General features: G+C 44.9%; 5 protein-coding genes and 1 long non-coding RNA gene across 12 annotated transcripts in view; 4 read left to right on the top strand and 2 right to left on the bottom strand.

Annotated features, from left to right (window-relative positions):
* The first annotated feature begins 393 nt into the window (after positions 1-393).
* chrng (cholinergic receptor, nicotinic, gamma) lies at positions 394-4502 on the top strand. Of its 3 annotated transcripts, none has more exons than XM_061296274.1 (12): positions 394-561; positions 629-765; positions 843-887; positions 1178-1326; positions 1470-1532; positions 2392-2489; positions 2800-3000; positions 3069-3183; positions 3257-3371; positions 3487-3751; positions 3818-3951; positions 4012-4502. In XM_061296274.1, exons 1-12 carry the CDS (start codon positions 504-506, stop codon positions 4231-4233), a joined length of 1602 nt encoding a protein of 533 aa, XP_061152258.1. In that variant the 5' UTR covers positions 394-503; the 3' UTR covers positions 4234-4502. The 3 variants fall into 3 exon arrangements, with proteins under 3 accessions (XP_061152258.1, XP_061152257.1, XP_061152259.1); XM_061296273.1 differs by having other exon boundaries at positions 395-561; positions 1178-1302; positions 1377-1532; XM_061296275.1 differs by having other exon boundaries at positions 420-561; positions 603-765; positions 1178-1302; positions 1377-1532.
* Positions 4503-4646: 144 nt separating this feature from the next.
* Positions 4647-8259, top strand: LOC133166223 (phospholipid scramblase 2). The gene is made up of 8 exons (XM_061296276.1): positions 4647-4836; positions 5067-5345; positions 5417-5494; positions 5687-5879; positions 6755-6866; positions 6931-7030; positions 7109-7167; positions 7338-8259. The coding sequence occupies exons 2-8, from the start codon at positions 5078-5080 to the stop codon at positions 7362-7364; spliced, it is 837 nt and encodes a 278-aa protein (XP_061152260.1). The 5' UTR covers positions 4647-4836; positions 5067-5077; the 3' UTR covers positions 7365-8259.
* On the bottom strand, positions 7636-10544 carry eif4e2 (eukaryotic translation initiation factor 4E family member 2). 3 transcript variants are annotated; one of them, XR_009717722.1, is made up of 7 exons: positions 10497-10544; positions 9698-9809; positions 9479-9613; positions 9140-9397; positions 8921-9057; positions 8574-8693; positions 7636-8504 (listed from the first exon to the last, which is right to left on the bottom strand). XR_009717722.1 is itself a non-coding variant. In XM_061296278.1 (7 exons), the coding sequence occupies exons 1-6, from the start codon at positions 10514-10516 to the stop codon at positions 8615-8617; spliced, it is 702 nt and encodes a 233-aa protein (XP_061152262.1). In that variant the 5' UTR covers positions 10517-10544; the 3' UTR covers positions 7636-8504; positions 8574-8614. The 3 variants fall into 3 exon arrangements, 2 of the variants coding, with proteins under 2 accessions (XP_061152262.1, XP_061152261.1); XM_061296278.1 differs by having other exon boundaries at positions 8574-8650; positions 8917-9057; XM_061296277.1 differs by having other exon boundaries at positions 8574-8650.
* A 567-nt stretch (positions 10545-11111) lies between these two features.
* Positions 11112-14362, top strand: LOC133166227 (uncharacterized). The gene is made up of 3 exons (XR_009717724.1): positions 11112-11280; positions 12614-12797; positions 14223-14362. It is a non-coding gene; the product is annotated as an uncharacterized LOC133166227 (long non-coding RNA).
* capn10 (calpain 10) lies at positions 11383-15488 on the bottom strand. 2 transcript variants are annotated; one of them, XM_061296271.1, is made up of 12 exons: positions 15353-15488; positions 14999-15130; positions 14720-14916; positions 14412-14641; positions 14211-14352; positions 13878-14044; positions 13572-13807; positions 13291-13493; positions 12854-13106; positions 12594-12784; positions 12384-12429; positions 11383-12261 (listed from the first exon to the last, which is right to left on the bottom strand). In XM_061296271.1, the coding sequence occupies exons 1-12, from the start codon at positions 15485-15487 to the stop codon at positions 12232-12234; spliced, it is 1962 nt and encodes a 653-aa protein (XP_061152255.1). In that variant the 5' UTR covers position 15488; the 3' UTR covers positions 11383-12231. The 2 variants fall into 2 exon arrangements, with proteins under 2 accessions (XP_061152255.1, XP_061152256.1); XM_061296272.1 differs by having other exon boundaries at positions 15306-15446.
* The window catches only part of camsap2b (calmodulin regulated spectrin-associated protein family, member 2b), a 39962-nt gene continuing 38822 nt past the window's right edge, over positions 15369-16508 (top strand). For both annotated transcript variants that reach the window (XM_061296269.1, XM_061296268.1), the window contains exon 1: positions 15369-15506. The gene's annotated coding sequence lies outside the window, so the exon portion shown is untranslated. The remainder of the gene's footprint in view (positions 15507-16508) is intronic.

The following is a 16508-nucleotide window of genomic DNA, read 5'->3' as shown; positions in this document are numbered from 1 at the left end:
CCTTAACGTCAACAGAGCAGCTGCTGTAAACATTTTTCCTATCCACCCTCCTTGTTCCAGGATAAGGTGGATTTCCAAATCTTTATCCAAATTGTAAAACTGTCAAAACGATCCTTGTAGCGACTCGACAAATATGATCCCAAGAAGCATCCAAGTGGCTCAGCTTCTAATCTCCAAGTCTTCTTTCTTCATTTATTTATTTTAATTTCCTTACTAAAGACTCAGTGTTGGCTCCAATGATAAATTTGTCCATAACTTATTTTATTCGCTTAAGATGTCTGACTGGCAAAAGATTGTGTGTCTGTGTGTGTGCATGTGTGTGTGTATTGCTGTGACAGCTGACAATGCAGCACTGGAATTAAAGTTCAGCTTGTGCTGGGAAACACACCCCCACACACACCCACGCCACAAAGCCAGCAGGTCCATTAAGTAGTGGGCATGTGTTTCTGTGTTCATAAGGTTTTGTCAGACAGTGCAGCACATCAACACACACACACGTGCAGATGGCTTCTCTTCTCTCCGTGTCATTTCTCCTGAGGATATTTATGATTTCTACCACAGGTAAGAGCACGTTTGCTGTGAATGTGCTTCGATTTCCTCAGTCTGTACTGTGTGTGTTTGTGAGCAGCGTTCGCCCTCAACCTCGAAGGAGAACTTTTCAAGGACCTAATGAAAGGCTACAACAAGAAAGTGCGGCCCGTCGAGAACAGCGGCGATGTCACTCACGTGACCGTCAAGATGACCCTTACCAACCTCATCTCCCTGGTGAGGAAACTTTTGAATGGGATCTTGATGGGCATAGCGACAGATGATACAAGAATGATAAATAATTCTCTTTTCAGAATGAAAAGGAGGAGGCCCTGATGACTAGCGTTTGGATTGAAATGGTAATCTGCATCAGACTGACTTTGAAAACTACTTAGACATTTTTTGAGTTTGGAGCGCTGTACATCGACTCAATTCACACACAAAATTGTAAAAACAGTGGTGCGACACATGTAGACAATGTCACAATACTCAGAGGCATATATTATTTATCCTCAGCAAAAAACTCTTCTTCATTTGTGTCTGCATGACTGTATTATACTGACCTCTAGTGGTCAAGACAGGCACACCCGAAGAAGCAGCACAACAAATTGAATCGAAGCATGATCTCAAGTTTCTTTTCTCCTCGTAGCAATGGTGCGACTACAGACTCCGATGGGACCAGCCACCTCGATCCGCTTTATACAAGAACATCACTTGGGAGCTTCGCGTCCCCTCCAAGATGATCTGGCTCCCTGATGTCATCCTGGAGAACAAGTCAGACATTCGAGCAAATCTCTCGTAAGCATGTTAAGTGTCCATATGAACATTTCCCCAAAACATATGTGCAGCGTGGATGGGCAATTTGAAGTGGCGCTGTATTGCAACGCGTTGGTGTCTCCTAACGGCTGCGTGTACTGGTTGCCTCCCGCCATCTACCGCAGCGCCTGTGCCATCACTGTCAACTATTTCCCCTTCGACTGGCAGAACTGCACAATGGTCTTCCGGTGGGTATGATGATTGATTACTGGTGTTTGAATCATTTTCTCTCACTAATAAAATTGTTCATGCTATAGGCTACATTAATAATGGCAAAAGTTTTGAAGTGATCCATCTTGGTCTCATGTTTTTAATGTCACAAAAAGACAAGCATATGTGAACATACAGATTTTTTTTTTTTATACATTTGTGAGATATTATGCCGACCATATTATTATCAAATTGATATACCGTATTTTCCGCACTATAAAGCGCACCTAAAAACCAATTTTTTTCAAAAGCCGACCTTATAATCAGGTGCGCCTTTATATATGGACCAATATTGAGCCACTACAGCAGGCGTGTCCAAAGTCCGGCCCGCGGGACAAATGTATATATCTTATATATGGACAAAGTTTTAAAATGGGCCATTCATTGAAGGTGCGCCTTATAATCCGGTGCGTCTTATATATGGACAAAGTTTTAAAATGGGCCATTCATTGAAGGTGCGCCTTATAATCCGGTGCACCTTATAGTGCGGAAAATACGGTACTAGAAGAAGTCTCCTTGAGATAAATTATAAAATCTACATGGTGTGTCTGGACTACAAAAATACTGTAATTGTGTATTTTTTGTCTGTTTCTGAGAAAGAAGCAAAACACACAAAAAAAACTATTCTAGACTTATGACTCCAGTTTTCTAGAATCCTGGCTCCAAGCAGCATGTTCCCACGTCAGCTTGTCTTTGTCCTGAAATAGACCTTGCGATGTCCAAACCCGAAACAAAAGTACCATTCAAAGTCGCTTTTCATGTTGCTGTCCTGTGAAAGGAAATAAATGTTTGTTTTCCATTGTGCTGGCAGACCATATCTCTTGTCTTTGTGTGCAGCTCCCAGACCTACAGCGCCAATGAGATTGAACTTGTTCTAAAAAAGGAGGACAACCAAACTCTGGAGTGGGTTGACATTGACCCTGAGGCTTTCACGGGTACGACGCACATATCGCGAATCGGCACACAACATGCTGTCGTTCACGTTTTTAGTCCACATTCACTTCTCATTGCCGTGACAACGTGGTCAGCAAAGAACAGCTTGGTAGAGCTGTGTGACACAAAAAAAATAGAACACTGTCTTCTAAATGAATAAATAAATAAATAAATAAATAAATAAATAAATAAATAAATAAATAAATAAATAAATAAATAAATAAATAAATAAATAAATAAATAAATAAATAAATAAATGAACTTGCTTTTCAATTTCTAAAAAAGCTTTTTGGCCCATTTGACTTTCCCTAGAAAATGGAGAATGGGCCATCAAACACAGGCCAGCAAAGAAGATGATTAACAGCCAGTTTACTAAAGACGACCTGGAATACCAAGAGTTGGTCTTCTTCCTCATCATCCAGAGAAAGCCCCTCTTCTACATCATTAATATCATCGCACCCTGCGTGCTCTTTTCTTCTCTCTGCCTGCTTGTTTACTACCTACCCGCCAAAGGTGTTTCTTTTTCGTCAATGTTCAGACTCCAAAGTTGACACACAAGCTTAGCATTGCTTCTTTTGCAGCCGGTGGCCAGAAGTGCACCATGTCCATTGCCACTCTTCTGGGCCAGACCGTGTTCCTCTTCCTCATTGCTCGAAAGGTTCCAGAGACGTCCAAGGCGGTTCCTCTTATTGGAAAGTAAGTCTGAGCTTACTTCAGCGGAGAGATTTTTTTCTTTTTTCCACTCTACAATGACTTTCTTCCACCGCAGGTATCTGATGTTTGTGATGTCGGTGACCACCGTTGTGGTGATGAACTGCGTGGTGGTTCTCAATGTTTCGCTGAGAACACCAAGCACTCACCTGATGTCAGACCAAGTGAGAAAGGTAAGCTCCTTAAATTACTGACTCCGATAAAGCACATTTCCCTTTCTTTGTTGGAGGGTAGCAAAGAAAAGATGGACCCTTCATGGATTCAGATCACCTTGTATCTCTCTTTCAGATCTTTCTGAACGTTCTGCCTCGGCTGTTGAGGATGCAAATGCAGCCCTGGACACCCGATCACGACGCCTCCGCTGAAGCCGACGAAGTTGACGGCGGAGTCGACGAAAGGAACAAAGTACATCCGGCCCCGTGTCGGCGCCGCAGCTCCATGACGCTAATCAACAAGGCGGAGGACTATATCCTGAGAACAGCTCGGACCGAACTCATGTTTGCCCGACTCAAAGAGAGAAACGGACTGATGAAGTCAGTCCTCGAAACATTGGGTAAGTATGGAGGATAGGCCTCATTATGGAGGGCGATGATATTCAGGTTTGCTTCGTATTTACTAGAAAAAGGCCCAGACGAGGGAACCGCCGAGCGACTCGGTCTCAGTTTGGCTAAAGCTGCCCCGGAACTCAAACAGTGCGTGGCTTCGTGTAAACGCATCGCTGAGACGACAAAGCAACAAAACACCTATCAAAACGTAAACGACTCACAATCTTTGTTGTAGTTTACAGAGTAATGATGTCGTTGTTCTTCTCAGGAGAATGAAGAGTGGATTCGGGTCGCCCGGGTTATGGACCGGGTCTGCTTCATTGTCATGGCTTTGATTTTTTTTGTCGGCACCATCGCCATCTTCCTGTTGGGTCACTTCAACCAGCCGCCTTCTTCGCCCTTCCCGGGGGATCCAAAGAAGTACCTTCCCATGACAGAAAATCTTACACGTCTACCTGATACCAGGCCAGTAGAAGACCTGCTGGGTTGAAGAAGATCACCTCATGTCTATTTTTTCAGGATTCAAACTGATCCTTCAGTTTTAGTCAGTACAAACCAAGGTTAACTGTTTTTCTGGTGATGAAAAGCTCCATGGTTGTAATCCAGGAACCCTGTTTTATGTTTTACATGACATTTTATGACAAACAAAATGTTCCTTAAAAATTGCATTCTGTTTGTCGATGTTTTCTCTTGTGGATTTTATTTTTAGACGTTCTTCTCATTATATTTGTATCATGCTACATACACTGCCTGGTTTGATTTGTGCCAACTTTATTTTCGGTGTCCAACCTGCCACCTTGGGTACGACCAACAAACACAGACTTAGAGCCACCCCCCCTCCAGGACTTCAATTACACGGCCGAATGCTGCCTTTAGGCCCCAACAAAAGGCAGATCCGGCCGGTTGTCATGGTAACAGAGGCGGGTGAGAAGCTCTCTAGACACACAGTCACTAAGCCAAACATTACTACGTGAATATTGGCACACAGAGCGAACAAACCCAACCCGCTCTTCACATCATGGACACACACACTTTGGTTCAGCTCACTCTTACATTCAATGTCTGAACAAGGATGGGGGCCTGACCACTGAAGGTAAGCAAAGAACTTTTAAAAACTATTTTACGACATCACTTTTAATGATCACGTCGCAGTTTAATGTCTGGATCAAGAATTTACAATGTCATAAACATCCTTAACGAGTGTTGTATGGTCAACAAAGTGATCTCGGGACTTAGCGAAACAATGAAGATGAACTCGACGGGTTTTTGTGATTCTTTCTACGGGATTTTGTTTTTGACTTTGATACGTGCGATTCGTCTTAGGTCTCGCTACCATGTCCACCGTGACGAATCAACCTCTTCCCTACGGCCAACTGGAACGAGAGAATCACATCCGCGTGATTTTCCGAGCCTTCCAGAATAAATGCACTCCTGTGTGCGAGTGCCAACCTCACCCACACGGATGCAAAGCTTTTCAAATGTCAGCCGAGCAGGTCCCGGGTGCGCCGAGGAGCGAGGATGGCGCGGGAGGCTCCTCCAACTCTTTGAGCGTGCTGGATGATGTCAGTCAGTTTCATATCACTGCCAGACCGCAACTTGAGGGTGAGCGCTGTCTTCTTGGAGCAAACGTATATTTGTGGATCAGCTCCCAAGTGATTTGCTTCTACTTGTAGGTCCGCAGTGTGTTCCTCAGAGGACCTACAGCATTGCCACGGGAGCCAGCAGGTTCCAGTTGTTTGTGGCAGTGGAAGGTACTATTGCGCAATCTGACTTACATTATTGCTTAAAAGTTTGGGCTCAGTTCGAACATTTCCTTTGCTTTTAAATGTCATCTTTATAAATGTAAATCAATTGAAATGTCATCAATGTACATTTTTGGAGTCATTTTCATGAACTATATCTCCATGTACTTTTCAGCTTCCTGTTTCCTTCCTTGTTTTCAGAGAGTTCATGCGTGTGCCTTCAGTGTTGTGGTCCAGCTCGATCCTGCTCCTTGCAGGGCTTCGACCAGCAGGGCCACCAGGTTTTCTACTTGGACAGACCTCTCAGGATGGATGCCTGCTGCCTTGGCTGTTGCCTGATGGAAATAAGCGCCTACACGGGCCAGAAGCAGCTCATCGGCACCGTGTGCCAAAGGTCGGCCACACCCGAGCCACTATAGCACAAATTATCTTTTGCATTAAAAAGAATGAAGATTATTAAGAGTATTTTTATTTCTTTGAATGGGTAGTGAGGAACATCTACTGTGATTAGATTTTAGCCACGACGACACCTGCGGCCTTTTCCTTTCACACGTAGGAACGAAGCCTTTTGTGCTCAACTTTCCCAGACTGCACGTGTCACGTGTTCTTTTTTTTTCCACTCCCAGAGCAAGAAATAGCACAGTCCAAAGAAGCACTAAGCAGCTGTTTGCTCGGAGCCGCAATTGACAGCACCCAAGCAGCGTGAGCGGGAAGGAATGCCGCATCCTTCCTAACGGGGAAAGCTCACTAATGGCAACACCAAAATAATCCTTTTGTCCCACGCGAGACCTAACCACTAGAGTCGAGTGCATAAATAATTTGTAGCATAAGAATAGCAACAAAGAACAACAACAAAGAAAATCAGACATAAATGCACCGATGCTCCCTATTGGTCGGGGCCCAGAGGATACGCGAGAATAACACCGACTAGCTTTGGATGTCAATTTTAACGCCGGATGTCTAATCGAGACAAAGCTGGCGAAGGTTTAGATGATCTACTTGGTATGAAAATTCCCTCCGTTGTGCCGTAATAAAAGCCTGTCCCAGTTTGAACTCTTGTGACAGCGAGCAAACAATTTTGGTGCTGCGGAATCATGACAGCTGAAAATGGGAGCAATCAAGCATCAAGGCCGGCTTGGCGGTTGCCAGGTTGCTCACTGCAGGAGATTCTGTCGTTCCAGTGGTGGGAGAGAGAGAGAGGTCATGGCCAGAAAGGGCCGAAACACTATCACAAGTAATAAGTGTGTGTTTGTGGTCCTGTTTTGCCAGGTGGAGCATGTTCACGCCTCTCTTCGAAGTCAAAAACTCCCACGGAACGTGTGCCGTCCGAATTCAAGGCCCATGCTGCCCAATTCGCTGCTTGTCAAATCAGCAATTTCAGGTATTGCTCACCTACCAGAAACACCTATTTTTACCAAAAAGCCACATCTATTGTTTTTTTTTAGATTGTCTCCAATATTGGTGAGGACATCGGGACCATATGGAAGAAATGGCCCGGCTTTCACCAAGAGCATAACATGGACCATGAATATTTTGGGATGGAAGGTAAGGAGATTTGATGAATGTACATGTGTGTTTTAAATTAATGACATGAGCATTTTTGAATTTATTGAAATGTTTCAGTGCCACTTGAGATGGATTCACAAACTAAACTGTTGCTACTGGCAGGCACATTCTTACTGGTAAGGGACGGTCATTTGGCTCAGTTTCCTTGATTGGCTATGCGGAACATTAACGGTCAATTAACTAATTACAAATGAAAGAAAAATTCCAAACTGGTTTCAGAACGAAATTAGGTTTCATCAAACCCGAAAGGGTCACTTATGCTGCTGTTGTCTTTCTCTTTTTGCAGAATTACATGTTTTTTGAGATGAGCTGAAGGACGATAACTTACAGGTAAAATGTTCAAATTCATTTGACTTAAATATTAACTGAATTATTATAACAATCACTTCTGTTTTTAACATCTTTATTCTTAATTTTATTTTGCCAAGGAAAACATCTTCTGGACTGCTATGAGGAAATTCTAGTCCAATTTTATTTATGATATATAAATTTTAATTTTTACAATACTCTTCTCTGTGGTGTTAAACGTACAAGATATTTTTATTTTCAATTTACAGTGACTTTGAAAGTATTCAAGGCAGACGCTTTATTAGCAGCAGCTGCATATTTATTGCTTTTCATCCATTTAACGTACATCCATCTTCCCCAATCGTCACCACCAAACAAAGGTGGCGTTACAGTTTTTCCAATAGGAAAATTGGAAAAAAACAAAACAAAAAAACTTCAGTGGATTCATCACACTCATGGATATAAAATGATAAAAGCAGAAAATGTCCGTATTGTAAATGGTTGACGGCATTAAAGCACAGCCCATTTCCTTGGACTAGTTGAGAACAGCGTAGCAGTCCCTTCGTAAGATTTCCGAGTATGTGTAAGTGTGCCTTTTCCTCTCTTTTTGGAATTCTACTTCCAGGTCAGAGAAGGAGAATCCTGGCTGATTCAATCTTCAGCAATCTGTCTTTACAGATAAATGATAACAGTAGAAAGTCAAGTTGGACAGAAGAATCGCAGTTAAAACACAGCACAGTATTACAAGAACTTCCACCACAAACCCTGTTTGAGTCCCGAGAGCGGTCGAGGAAGTCATGTGACGTGAACAATTAGAAAAGGGTTGATGAATTCAGCCAAGAACACTTTTTGTCAACAGCTTTTGAGCAAATAGCCGAACAACAGTCCGCTAAACTTCAACTTGCTAGAAAAAACGATTTGAGGGAAAAGAAAAAACAGTCTGAGACATCCGTTGTCTCTGGTTGACTAAAAATAATGCAAGTTTCTCTCTTCTGTTCAAAGGGCTTTCTGGTGGCACCCAAGCGGAGCCAAAGAAGGAGTGCTCTTTCCCGTCATTTGTTGCCGGCCTTCGCTCGGTCAATCCACGCAGCGGGTTTCCTCCTCCCCACCCGGACACACGATCCGCCCTCTCCATCCACCACAGCGACGTGATATAAAAACCCACCTGCAAACAAGGAAGCCACAAGCGTGCTTACATTGCTGGATTAGAAAATCAGACAAAACGGTTGCCAACCTTGTAGAGGTGTGAGGTGGCAGGAGGGCTAACGTCCGCCGCTAGCATTCACCAGACCATGGAAGTCTTCCCATGCTCTGCAATGGAGCAACAGATCATTCCAGATTCCCACCAATTGACCTCAACACAAACAGCCACGGAGTACAAATTTCTCAACCTAAGTAAAAAATTGATTTTGCACGATGTAAAAACAAAACACGAGGTGCTGATTGTAGTGTACGACTAACTTACATTCATGAAATTCCTTGAGGTGATTACAAATATTTCAGCTCCACCAAGTTCTACAATGTGTGCATGCATGCGTGTGTGTGGTAGAAGTCAGAGAAAGTGATGCGAGACATACATACTTAATGCTGTCCGTGTGTGTCTTGTAGTCCATGATGGTGTTGGGGGGCAAGTTGAGGACCCGTCGGAGCGTATCTCTGATGCGGGACGTGGTGGATCGGTCGCTAGCTGTTTTGTTCCAGATGGAGATGATGTCCTCCTGGAAGGAGTTAGTACCAACCAAGGCGTCCATGTCAGAAATGTTGCTTTTATCTACATTGTGTTATGTTTTGGGTATATACCTGAAAGCGGACCGACACGACGGCGCCGCAGATTTCCTCGCCAACCATGAACTGCTCACCCAGAATAGCCAGGATCAGGTTTTCCCAGCAACGGGACGCCAGGCCTTTCCGCAAACGGATGATCCACTTGCCGCCCATCTTGTTGGCATCATCCTCCCACATGGGTTTGATGCCTTCTTTGAAGAGATGGAAGTCACTGTGGCCCGTTAGGTCTCCTGGTCGAATCATGTGACTGTAGAAACGCCAGAACTGCTCCACCTTGGGGAAAATCAGCAAGATGATGAAATTCATCAATATGGGCCACCCCTGGTCCAGCTGTTTTGATGAGAACCTACATACCGAGGCAAAGCTACCAATCTGTCTAATGTTCTGCTCGTAGCTCTGAGTGCTGGCCGGTCTCCCCGGGTTCCTTCTGGAGTACCAAAATGTGTAATTATACTGAAGAGGGTGCTCACCCGCGCCTGGAATCACCGTCTACGACAAAAAAAATGAAGATGACGGTAATGTGGTTGTAAACAAACTTTGTCACCGGCCCTGCACAAGACGCTGCAAACGTACCTTCTTCCTTAGAACGTTCTGGTCCTTGTCATCGTCTTCAATCTTTTCCTTCTCACCGTCTTTCGGTGAGCCTTGGTCCTGCTCGTGGTCACCGCTGTCATCATCTTTCAAACTGAAGTTGAAGGAAAGATACATTATACTTGTTTTCATCCTTCATGACCCTTCACCCTAACCCCACTGCACAGTGCTGTGTAAAGATTCTCTCGTCAGATCTTTTTAAGAAGTCTTCTCGCTGGTTCTGCAGGCACACCCGGGCATGCATGTATGTATCTTCACTCTCTAATTTCTGCAAAAAGCCAGAGGACCACACGTCTTGCATTTCTACTGTATGTATTGACATTTAAAGCTTTTACTCAGTGTAAACTTCTTGGTACAAATCAGTATGAGTGGAAAATATCCGCATAAATAAATATGTGCACCTCTTTAAACTTCCCCATCGTCATTTTGACAGCTACCCGTGCGTTGTTTCCGCATCCTTTCGCCAGCCATTCAACAACTACCACACCGGGGATTTACGGCCTAAGCCTTCCTCTTGAGCTAAGCTAAAGCTAACAACATATGAATATCCCCGGGGTAATATGACACATGGTAACTTGTAGTGTCACAACATCGTTTTGTACAGCAATGTGGCACGATACCTCGCGCGGGTTTATTGGTGGTTACCATTGAACGCAAAAGCATGCTTTTCCCCAGACACGCCTCTTATTTTCCAAGCAACACTCATCTAAGTTGCTTTCAAGCTCCGAGTGGGAACTTCCACGACTGCAGACGATGCACACATATTGCCTTATGTACTCACGCATCAAATTTGTTGTTCATTATGTTCCTAATGGGAGTCTCGTAGGGCGACTGGAGTGAATTCCGCAGGAAGGGTGGCGCGCACGGTGCGTGGACGTGGACGCGCACGGCGTATCGCCGTGGGCTTCGCTGGTCGTTATGGCGCAAGATGGGATTTAAATATCAATTATTTTCAACGATTGTATTGTTACAATGCTTGGAGCGACACCAGGTTTAGTTATGAATGAGTTTAATTCCGAATTTAATCGTACAGAGTTTGAAATATTTCTGCTGAAATGAACTGAAATATTTTTAGTGCGTCCCATCCCTCCCAAAGAACGACATTTATTGTTTTTATTGAATAAAGAACATCTTTCTTTTTCGTAAAACAATACTAAGCACTCGTCTTCATGCGTCGGTCATCATGTGTGCCTTTAAGGGGCGTGGCATAAGAGACAGCATGAGCTGAAGGGTGAAATTTGGTGTGAACGCAGCATCATAATGAAAGTATCATAAAATATTTTCTTATTTTCATATCAATCACAGTGAATGGAGTTCACGCATGCCAGCGCGTCTGAACGCGGAGCGCCTCGCCGCCGGATATAAAGTGAGTAAACGCCAATCAGCTTCGAGAACGTATCACGTGACATAGCACGCAATGTAATGGCGGGCCATTTGTTTGCTGAAAAGAGAACAAAATGAAGGAAACGACCTTCGTGGCCATATGTGCTGTTCCCGAGCTGTACAATACTTCTAAAACAGGAGCAGGCTTGGCGGACTTTTGAGTGAGGACCTTGGCATACCTGGTATGTTTTTAATTCCATGTATACATAGCAGGTGGGCAATCAATGCTAGCTTGCATAACTTCATAAACCTTTTCTTTTTCACATAGACTTTAAAATGAGAAGTACAACACAACTCTCCTTTTATTCTTTAACTTGGCACTGTCTCCCAGTCAGTCAATCATCAAAAGGACAGATATGGTGGATGAGCAAGAGGCAAACCGGCTGCCAAAGGCGCACAGCCTCAACACAAAACCAATTGGCACCCTCATCACACGGGCCGACCTCCTCTGATGTGCCGCAGCTCTTGTTTCATCCCTCACATCTCGCTGCTCGTCATCTGCTCTCGCCGCCACTTCGGGGGGCTCTGTTTGGGTCAGAGCGGTGGTCCGAGGGGGGACGGAAAAGGGAGCTGGAGGTTGTGGATGGCTTCAGACATCACATCCTGCTGTATGGATGTTGCTGACAGTGTGAACGTCCGGAAAGCATTTCATTGCTTTCGTGGAGGTGGATTGGTAGACAACCCTGGCTTGGTATGGCACGGTTATGTGGCGGTGCAGTTTGGTTGGCTCAGTGGTGGCAGAGCAACCCCTCACCCCTTGCCCGCAGCGCTTCTGTGAGGACCTTCATGAGAGGAGCCTTTGTTCAGGTCCGGCGGGCGCATCACTGACTGAATGAGCAACAGCAGTGGCGGCTTTTTCAATGGCGGCTGTTTGTTTACACCAGCCAGTCCCGTCATAGTTCATTAGCAGCCCAGCCCACCGACAACCTCTGATGTCCTAATGGCCAATGAGTGCCTTGCTGCCCATCGGTCCAGAGATTCAGCTTTTGGGGATGAAGGGAAGCTCCCATCCCACAACTCACACATTCTCACTAAGTCATGTGCAACACACACACACACAAGTTTCTGTGGGGAGGGCAGGGGGGGGGAGTCCTTTCATCATCCGACCGACGTCAGTGAAGCGGCAAAGACGGCTAGCTTTGCATCACAGCGATGTGAGACACCTGCATAACAAGGACACAAGCGTTAGTCATGACTGCCATCTTCTGTCCATACACAAAAACACTGAAACGACTAGTTAGTTATGCTACAAATTGGTTTGCCAAAGATGGTATCGTTTAATAACCTCCTGAATGGCTCTTCCCAGCTTCTCCTGGCTTTTCATAACTCTCCTGCAGGACACACACACAGGATCACTTTTATGAATACAGTGATGACTCAATATGTATTTCTCAATTAATTTACTGAAATGAATGGAAAAGTCAAATGTAATGTGAAAAAAAAACAGACCGTGGTATTTGATTACAGTGTACTAATAAATTGTTGCAAAGCTAACCTGTGGATTCTCCTTGCAAGGCTGATGGTGAAGTCTGCGGCGCAGTTCGGCTGGTATGTGGATGGCACGATGAGATAAGCTCCACGTGGAAGAGCGCAGGACAAGCTGACATCCTGAGTGTAGCAGTGGGGAACACAACTGGCGATGGGGTCCTCACTGGGGATGGAATGATTTTGCTCCCCGGCTGGTATCTGGATCAGGCACGTAAGTCATCCAAGTCAGACTTCAATGTTATTTGAAATGCTTGAATGAAGCATCACCTTATAAATATGAAAGCCGATGGGGAGCAGATCAGCGTCGGCACGGTTCTGGCGCAGGTTCACCTTCACGTTGAGGCCCGGCAAAATCGGCTCGTCGCAAACGGTAAATGGGAAGTGAGGATTGTGGATGTGGGATGGGAAGTTCCTGCTTCCGCCGGCGGACCTTCCCTCCACCCACGAGCCCCGGAAGTGATTGGTCTCCCACTCTCCGTTTGTAATTGATGGCAGGAGAGGTGCCGGGTTCTTCAGGGCACTAATGGAGGACATGTGGAAAATTCAGATTATCACACTGGTTTGTCATTTTCACCAGAGTGAGGCCACTTATTATCTCAAAATATTGCTAATATGGTAAAAAAAAAAAAAATCCAAAGTAGCTCCGGTAGCGTACGTAAAATCCAAACCAGGGATTAGCATTTTAGCATTAGCGCTGTGCTTACCTGACGGATGAGGTAGAGGAGGAGAAGACCCTGATGAGGAAGCGGGCCTCCGCTCCTGGTCGGTAGGTGCTGGGGATCACAAGGTAGTGTCCGGGCTCCAGTAGCCCGTGGAGCAGCACCTCCCTCTGGTGGGCGTGGCAGTGAGTAGAAGCACATGGCGCTTTGTTCAAAGTATGGCTCAGATTCAAACGTTTCTTCTCCACCTGACAAAAGTACAAAGTGTTGACACAAACTACACACACACACACACACATGGCTTAAAAACATGTAACGGCACAAACCTTCCACATGTGTAACGCAATGGCTTGGCACTGCTGGCGCCTCACGTCGTCTTCCGTGTTTGCAAAGTGTCTTGGCTTCCCGTGCTGCAGCAGAGATACGATAACCTCGCCTTTTTCGCACATCTTGAGCCAGAACTTTGGGTTAGTGCCGTAGATGCTGCTGTTGCGACTTCCACCGGATGAGAGGCCCTTTACCCAGCGACCGGCCAGGTGATGGCGGTGAGGCAGAAGGTTTCCTGTTTGAGACGTCATTGAGAAGATCCACAAAAAACAAATAGGGACTATTGTACGGAACAAGACAATTACCAGTGTAGATACTTTGCAGGTGCCCTTCCTCAGTGATAGGGTAGCCTACTGTGACATCATCAAACTGGGAGAAAAATTCAGTCTCATCCAGCCAGAATTCACCCTGAGCCGTCCTGGCTTGAATGTCCAAAGCATCAACTGAATCCAGCAAATGCCATCCCGAACCGCTGCAAAGGGAGAGAAGAACTGAGCAAAAACAGAGCATGCATAATTTATTTATTTTTTTAAATCACTGAGGTTATTGGATTGTCAGACAAAAAACATTCCAGGATCTTGTTAACTAATAATCTTCTGTCTACTCACTGCATCATCTAAATAACTATCTAACCTCACCCCTCTGTCCAGGCTCCGCCCCAGCAGCACCTCCCCCATGGGTTTGTGATTCTGAACAGTCGCACCGGGCTTCCTGCTAGCGTCTTCACATCCAGCCACTCTACCACAGCCATGGCATGGTGCTGACCCAGCTCGTTGCCTCCTAACAGAAAGTGACATGATGATGTCATGAAAATATTAAAGGTGAACAAAACACACCACCTGGGATGCTTTGAGTGGAGCAACTGAGTGCACAAGTGGCTCTCAGTGGATAGATGAGGTCCAGTTTCAGCCTTTTCTTCATGGTCTGGTCGTGGTTCTTCTCTGATGTGTGCTGCTCCTCCTCTGAACCAAAGCGAGACCAGCTCCAACACTCTGCAAGACCTCCGGTTAAGTCCACCAAGGCCTCAGACACCTGCCCGGCCCACAGTCGCTCGTATGAGCCGCGATGTCTTAAAAACGAGGAGAACTCCATTTAGCCTAAAATAATAATCCCGCTTTGGAGAAGTACAATCTGTCTGGCGACTTACTTGGCATATGCTTTTTCCAGCAGAGCCACCCAGAAGGCAGAGGGGGCGTGGCAGTGGGAGAAGCAGAGAGCCGAATCGACACAAGGCAGGCGGTCATCGATGGTCACCTCTGTCCAGTGTCCCATCTCCCAAAAGTGAAAGTAAAAAGAGCCTCTGTAGTTGCTGTCGCTCCACAAGGGCTGGTGCCGAGGAAATACCTACAAAAAAGGTAAGATATTAAAATAATAATCTAGCACAGAAAGGTTGATTATTGTCATGGTTGGGGATTGTTTCCTGTACCCTGTCCAGAAGATGTTTGTTCTTGAGCAGCACCGAGCATGCACACAGAAACCAACAATCTCCCAACAAGCCTTGCTTGGCATGACTCAGATGGATGTTGTGAGGAAATAAAACCGGTGATTGGCAGATCTCCTGAAAATGGGGGGGAAAAAATGGTGCAACAGATCAAAAACTGATTCTATTGTTAGTAACTTAGCAAGATGGTTCGAGTCCTGCATCCAGGTGCATTTCAATCAATTAGAAAACTGTGGAAAATGTATTAGTTAATTTTGAAAAGTGAAATTTATATTCCAACTTTAACACTGACAGGGTAGGACATTGACAGTCGTCTTGCGCCCCTGGACTGCGTCTGACCTGTGGGCGGAGCCAAGTGATTTGGCCCTGGAGTCTGGAGATGGGCGTGGAGCTGTCACAAAACAGGGACGACTCATCAGAAGGAAACTCCAGGTCCTCGAAGAGAGCACTCTCTCTGATTTTCCCTGCCTTCATGCCTCCAACCTACTGTATGGTGAGTCCTTTCAGTCAGATGTTACCGTCATAAAGGCTATTCCCCTTTGAAAGTAAAAAAAAAAAAGCTAAGTCGTAAACCAAGGGCCATTGCACATCGTCTCCAACCATTTTATTCACGAGGAAAATGTTACTCGTTTCTCTTATAGCCGAAGGCACCAAAATGAAACCGTGTCGTTTTCACTTTCACCTGCTCCAAGCATCTTTTCCCCTCGTCGTCATATCATAACAGCTAGCATACGTTAGCCTCCACGCTGGAGATGATGTATCATGTCCACACAAATTCATGATGTTATTGTCCTTTACGAGATTGTAGCCCAACGTGTCTTGCCGTGTCACATCACCGGATGTCAACAAAATGTGTCAAAATAAGATCACTTCCGATCGGACAGTTCATTCGAGGAGTGGATCCTTCCTGAGTTCAAAACTGCTGCCCCCTACTGTTAGAACGGTGTATATGTTAATATCAATATCAACATAACATACAGTATTTGCATTAATAAATAAAATGTTCGTCAATAGCTGCTAAAAATACACCTATATGTTTTAAATCCGGGAGATAGAAGTTTTTAGGCTGGTAAAGGACTCAACGCATCGCTAAATAATTTCTTGTAGCTGACAAATAATTATCCGATAAGGTCATGGGTGGGAAATATCTTGCATCTTCAAATTTGTTCCATCATTGACGTTAATGCTTCCTAGAATATAATATGGGAGACTGTACCATAAAGAAATCTCAAATTGAGCTATCTCGTCATTTTCATTGCACTTGTGTAAGAAAGTAAACACTAGGTGGCGGTAGAGGCAAACAAGTGACGTGGTTCTGTGAAAATGTGCGCGTGTATTCTTTTTCTCTTTTTAAAACGGAGCTACGTTTTGCTTTCATCATCCACAACCTGATGTGAGAACTTGAAAAGGTTTCATGCTAATTTGAAATAAGTCAAATCATGCCATCCTCCTCATAGTTCCAAGCCTTCCTGCTGCCACCGCCATCAAAGCAGAA

This window comes from Syngnathus typhle, linkage group LG13 (assembly GCF_033458585.1).
Source record: "Syngnathus typhle isolate RoL2023-S1 ecotype Sweden linkage group LG13, RoL_Styp_1.0, whole genome shotgun sequence".
Lineage (NCBI taxonomy): Eukaryota > Metazoa > Chordata > Actinopteri > Syngnathiformes > Syngnathidae > Syngnathus > Syngnathus typhle.
Note: the sequence above shows the minus strand (reverse complement) of the source record. Positions and strands in the feature narration are given on the sequence as shown.

Coding starts and splice junctions, on each gene's coding strand:
- capn10 (XM_061296271.1), bottom strand. CDS start 15,487: ATGAAGGCAGGGAAAATCAGAGAGAGTGCTCTCTTCGAGGACCTGGAG. Junction 14,917..14,998: donor ACAAACATCTTCTGGACAGG/GTACAGGAAACA, acceptor CCTTTTTTGTAG/GTATTTCCTCGGCACCAGCC. Junction 14,045..14,210: donor GGCGGAGCCTGGACAGAGGG/GTGAGGTTAGAT, acceptor CTCCCTTTGCAG/CGGTTCGGGATGGCATTTGC.
- eif4e2 (XM_061296277.1), bottom strand. CDS start 10,516: ATGAACAACAAATTTGATGC. Junction 9,398..9,478: donor AGATTGGTAGCTTTGCCTCG/GTATGTAGGTTC, acceptor ATTTTCCCCAAG/GTGGAGCAGTTCTGGCGTTT. Junction 9,058..9,139: donor TCGTGTCGGTCCGCTTTCAG/GTATATACCCAA, acceptor AACTCCTTCCAG/GAGGACATCATCTCCATCTG.
- LOC133166223 (XM_061296276.1), top strand. CDS start 5,078: ATGTCCACCGTGACGAATCAACCTCTTCCCTACGGCCAACTGGAACGA. Junction 5,880..6,754: donor ATCGGCACCGTGTGCCAAAG/GTCGGCCACACC, acceptor CTGTTTTGCCAG/GTGGAGCATGTTCACGCCTC. Junction 7,031..7,108: donor TGAATATTTTGGGATGGAAG/GTAAGGAGATTT, acceptor GAAATGTTTCAG/TGCCACTTGAGATGGATTCA.
- chrng (XM_061296273.1), top strand. CDS start 504: ATGGCTTCTCTTCTCTCCGTGTCATTTCTCCTGAGGATATTTATGATT. Junction 562..628: donor ATTTATGATTTCTACCACAG/GTAAGAGCACGT, acceptor GTTTGTGAGCAG/CGTTCGCCCTCAACCTCGAA. Junction 3,372..3,486: donor TGTCAGACCAAGTGAGAAAG/GTAAGCTCCTTA, acceptor TCTCTCTTTCAG/ATCTTTCTGAACGTTCTGCC.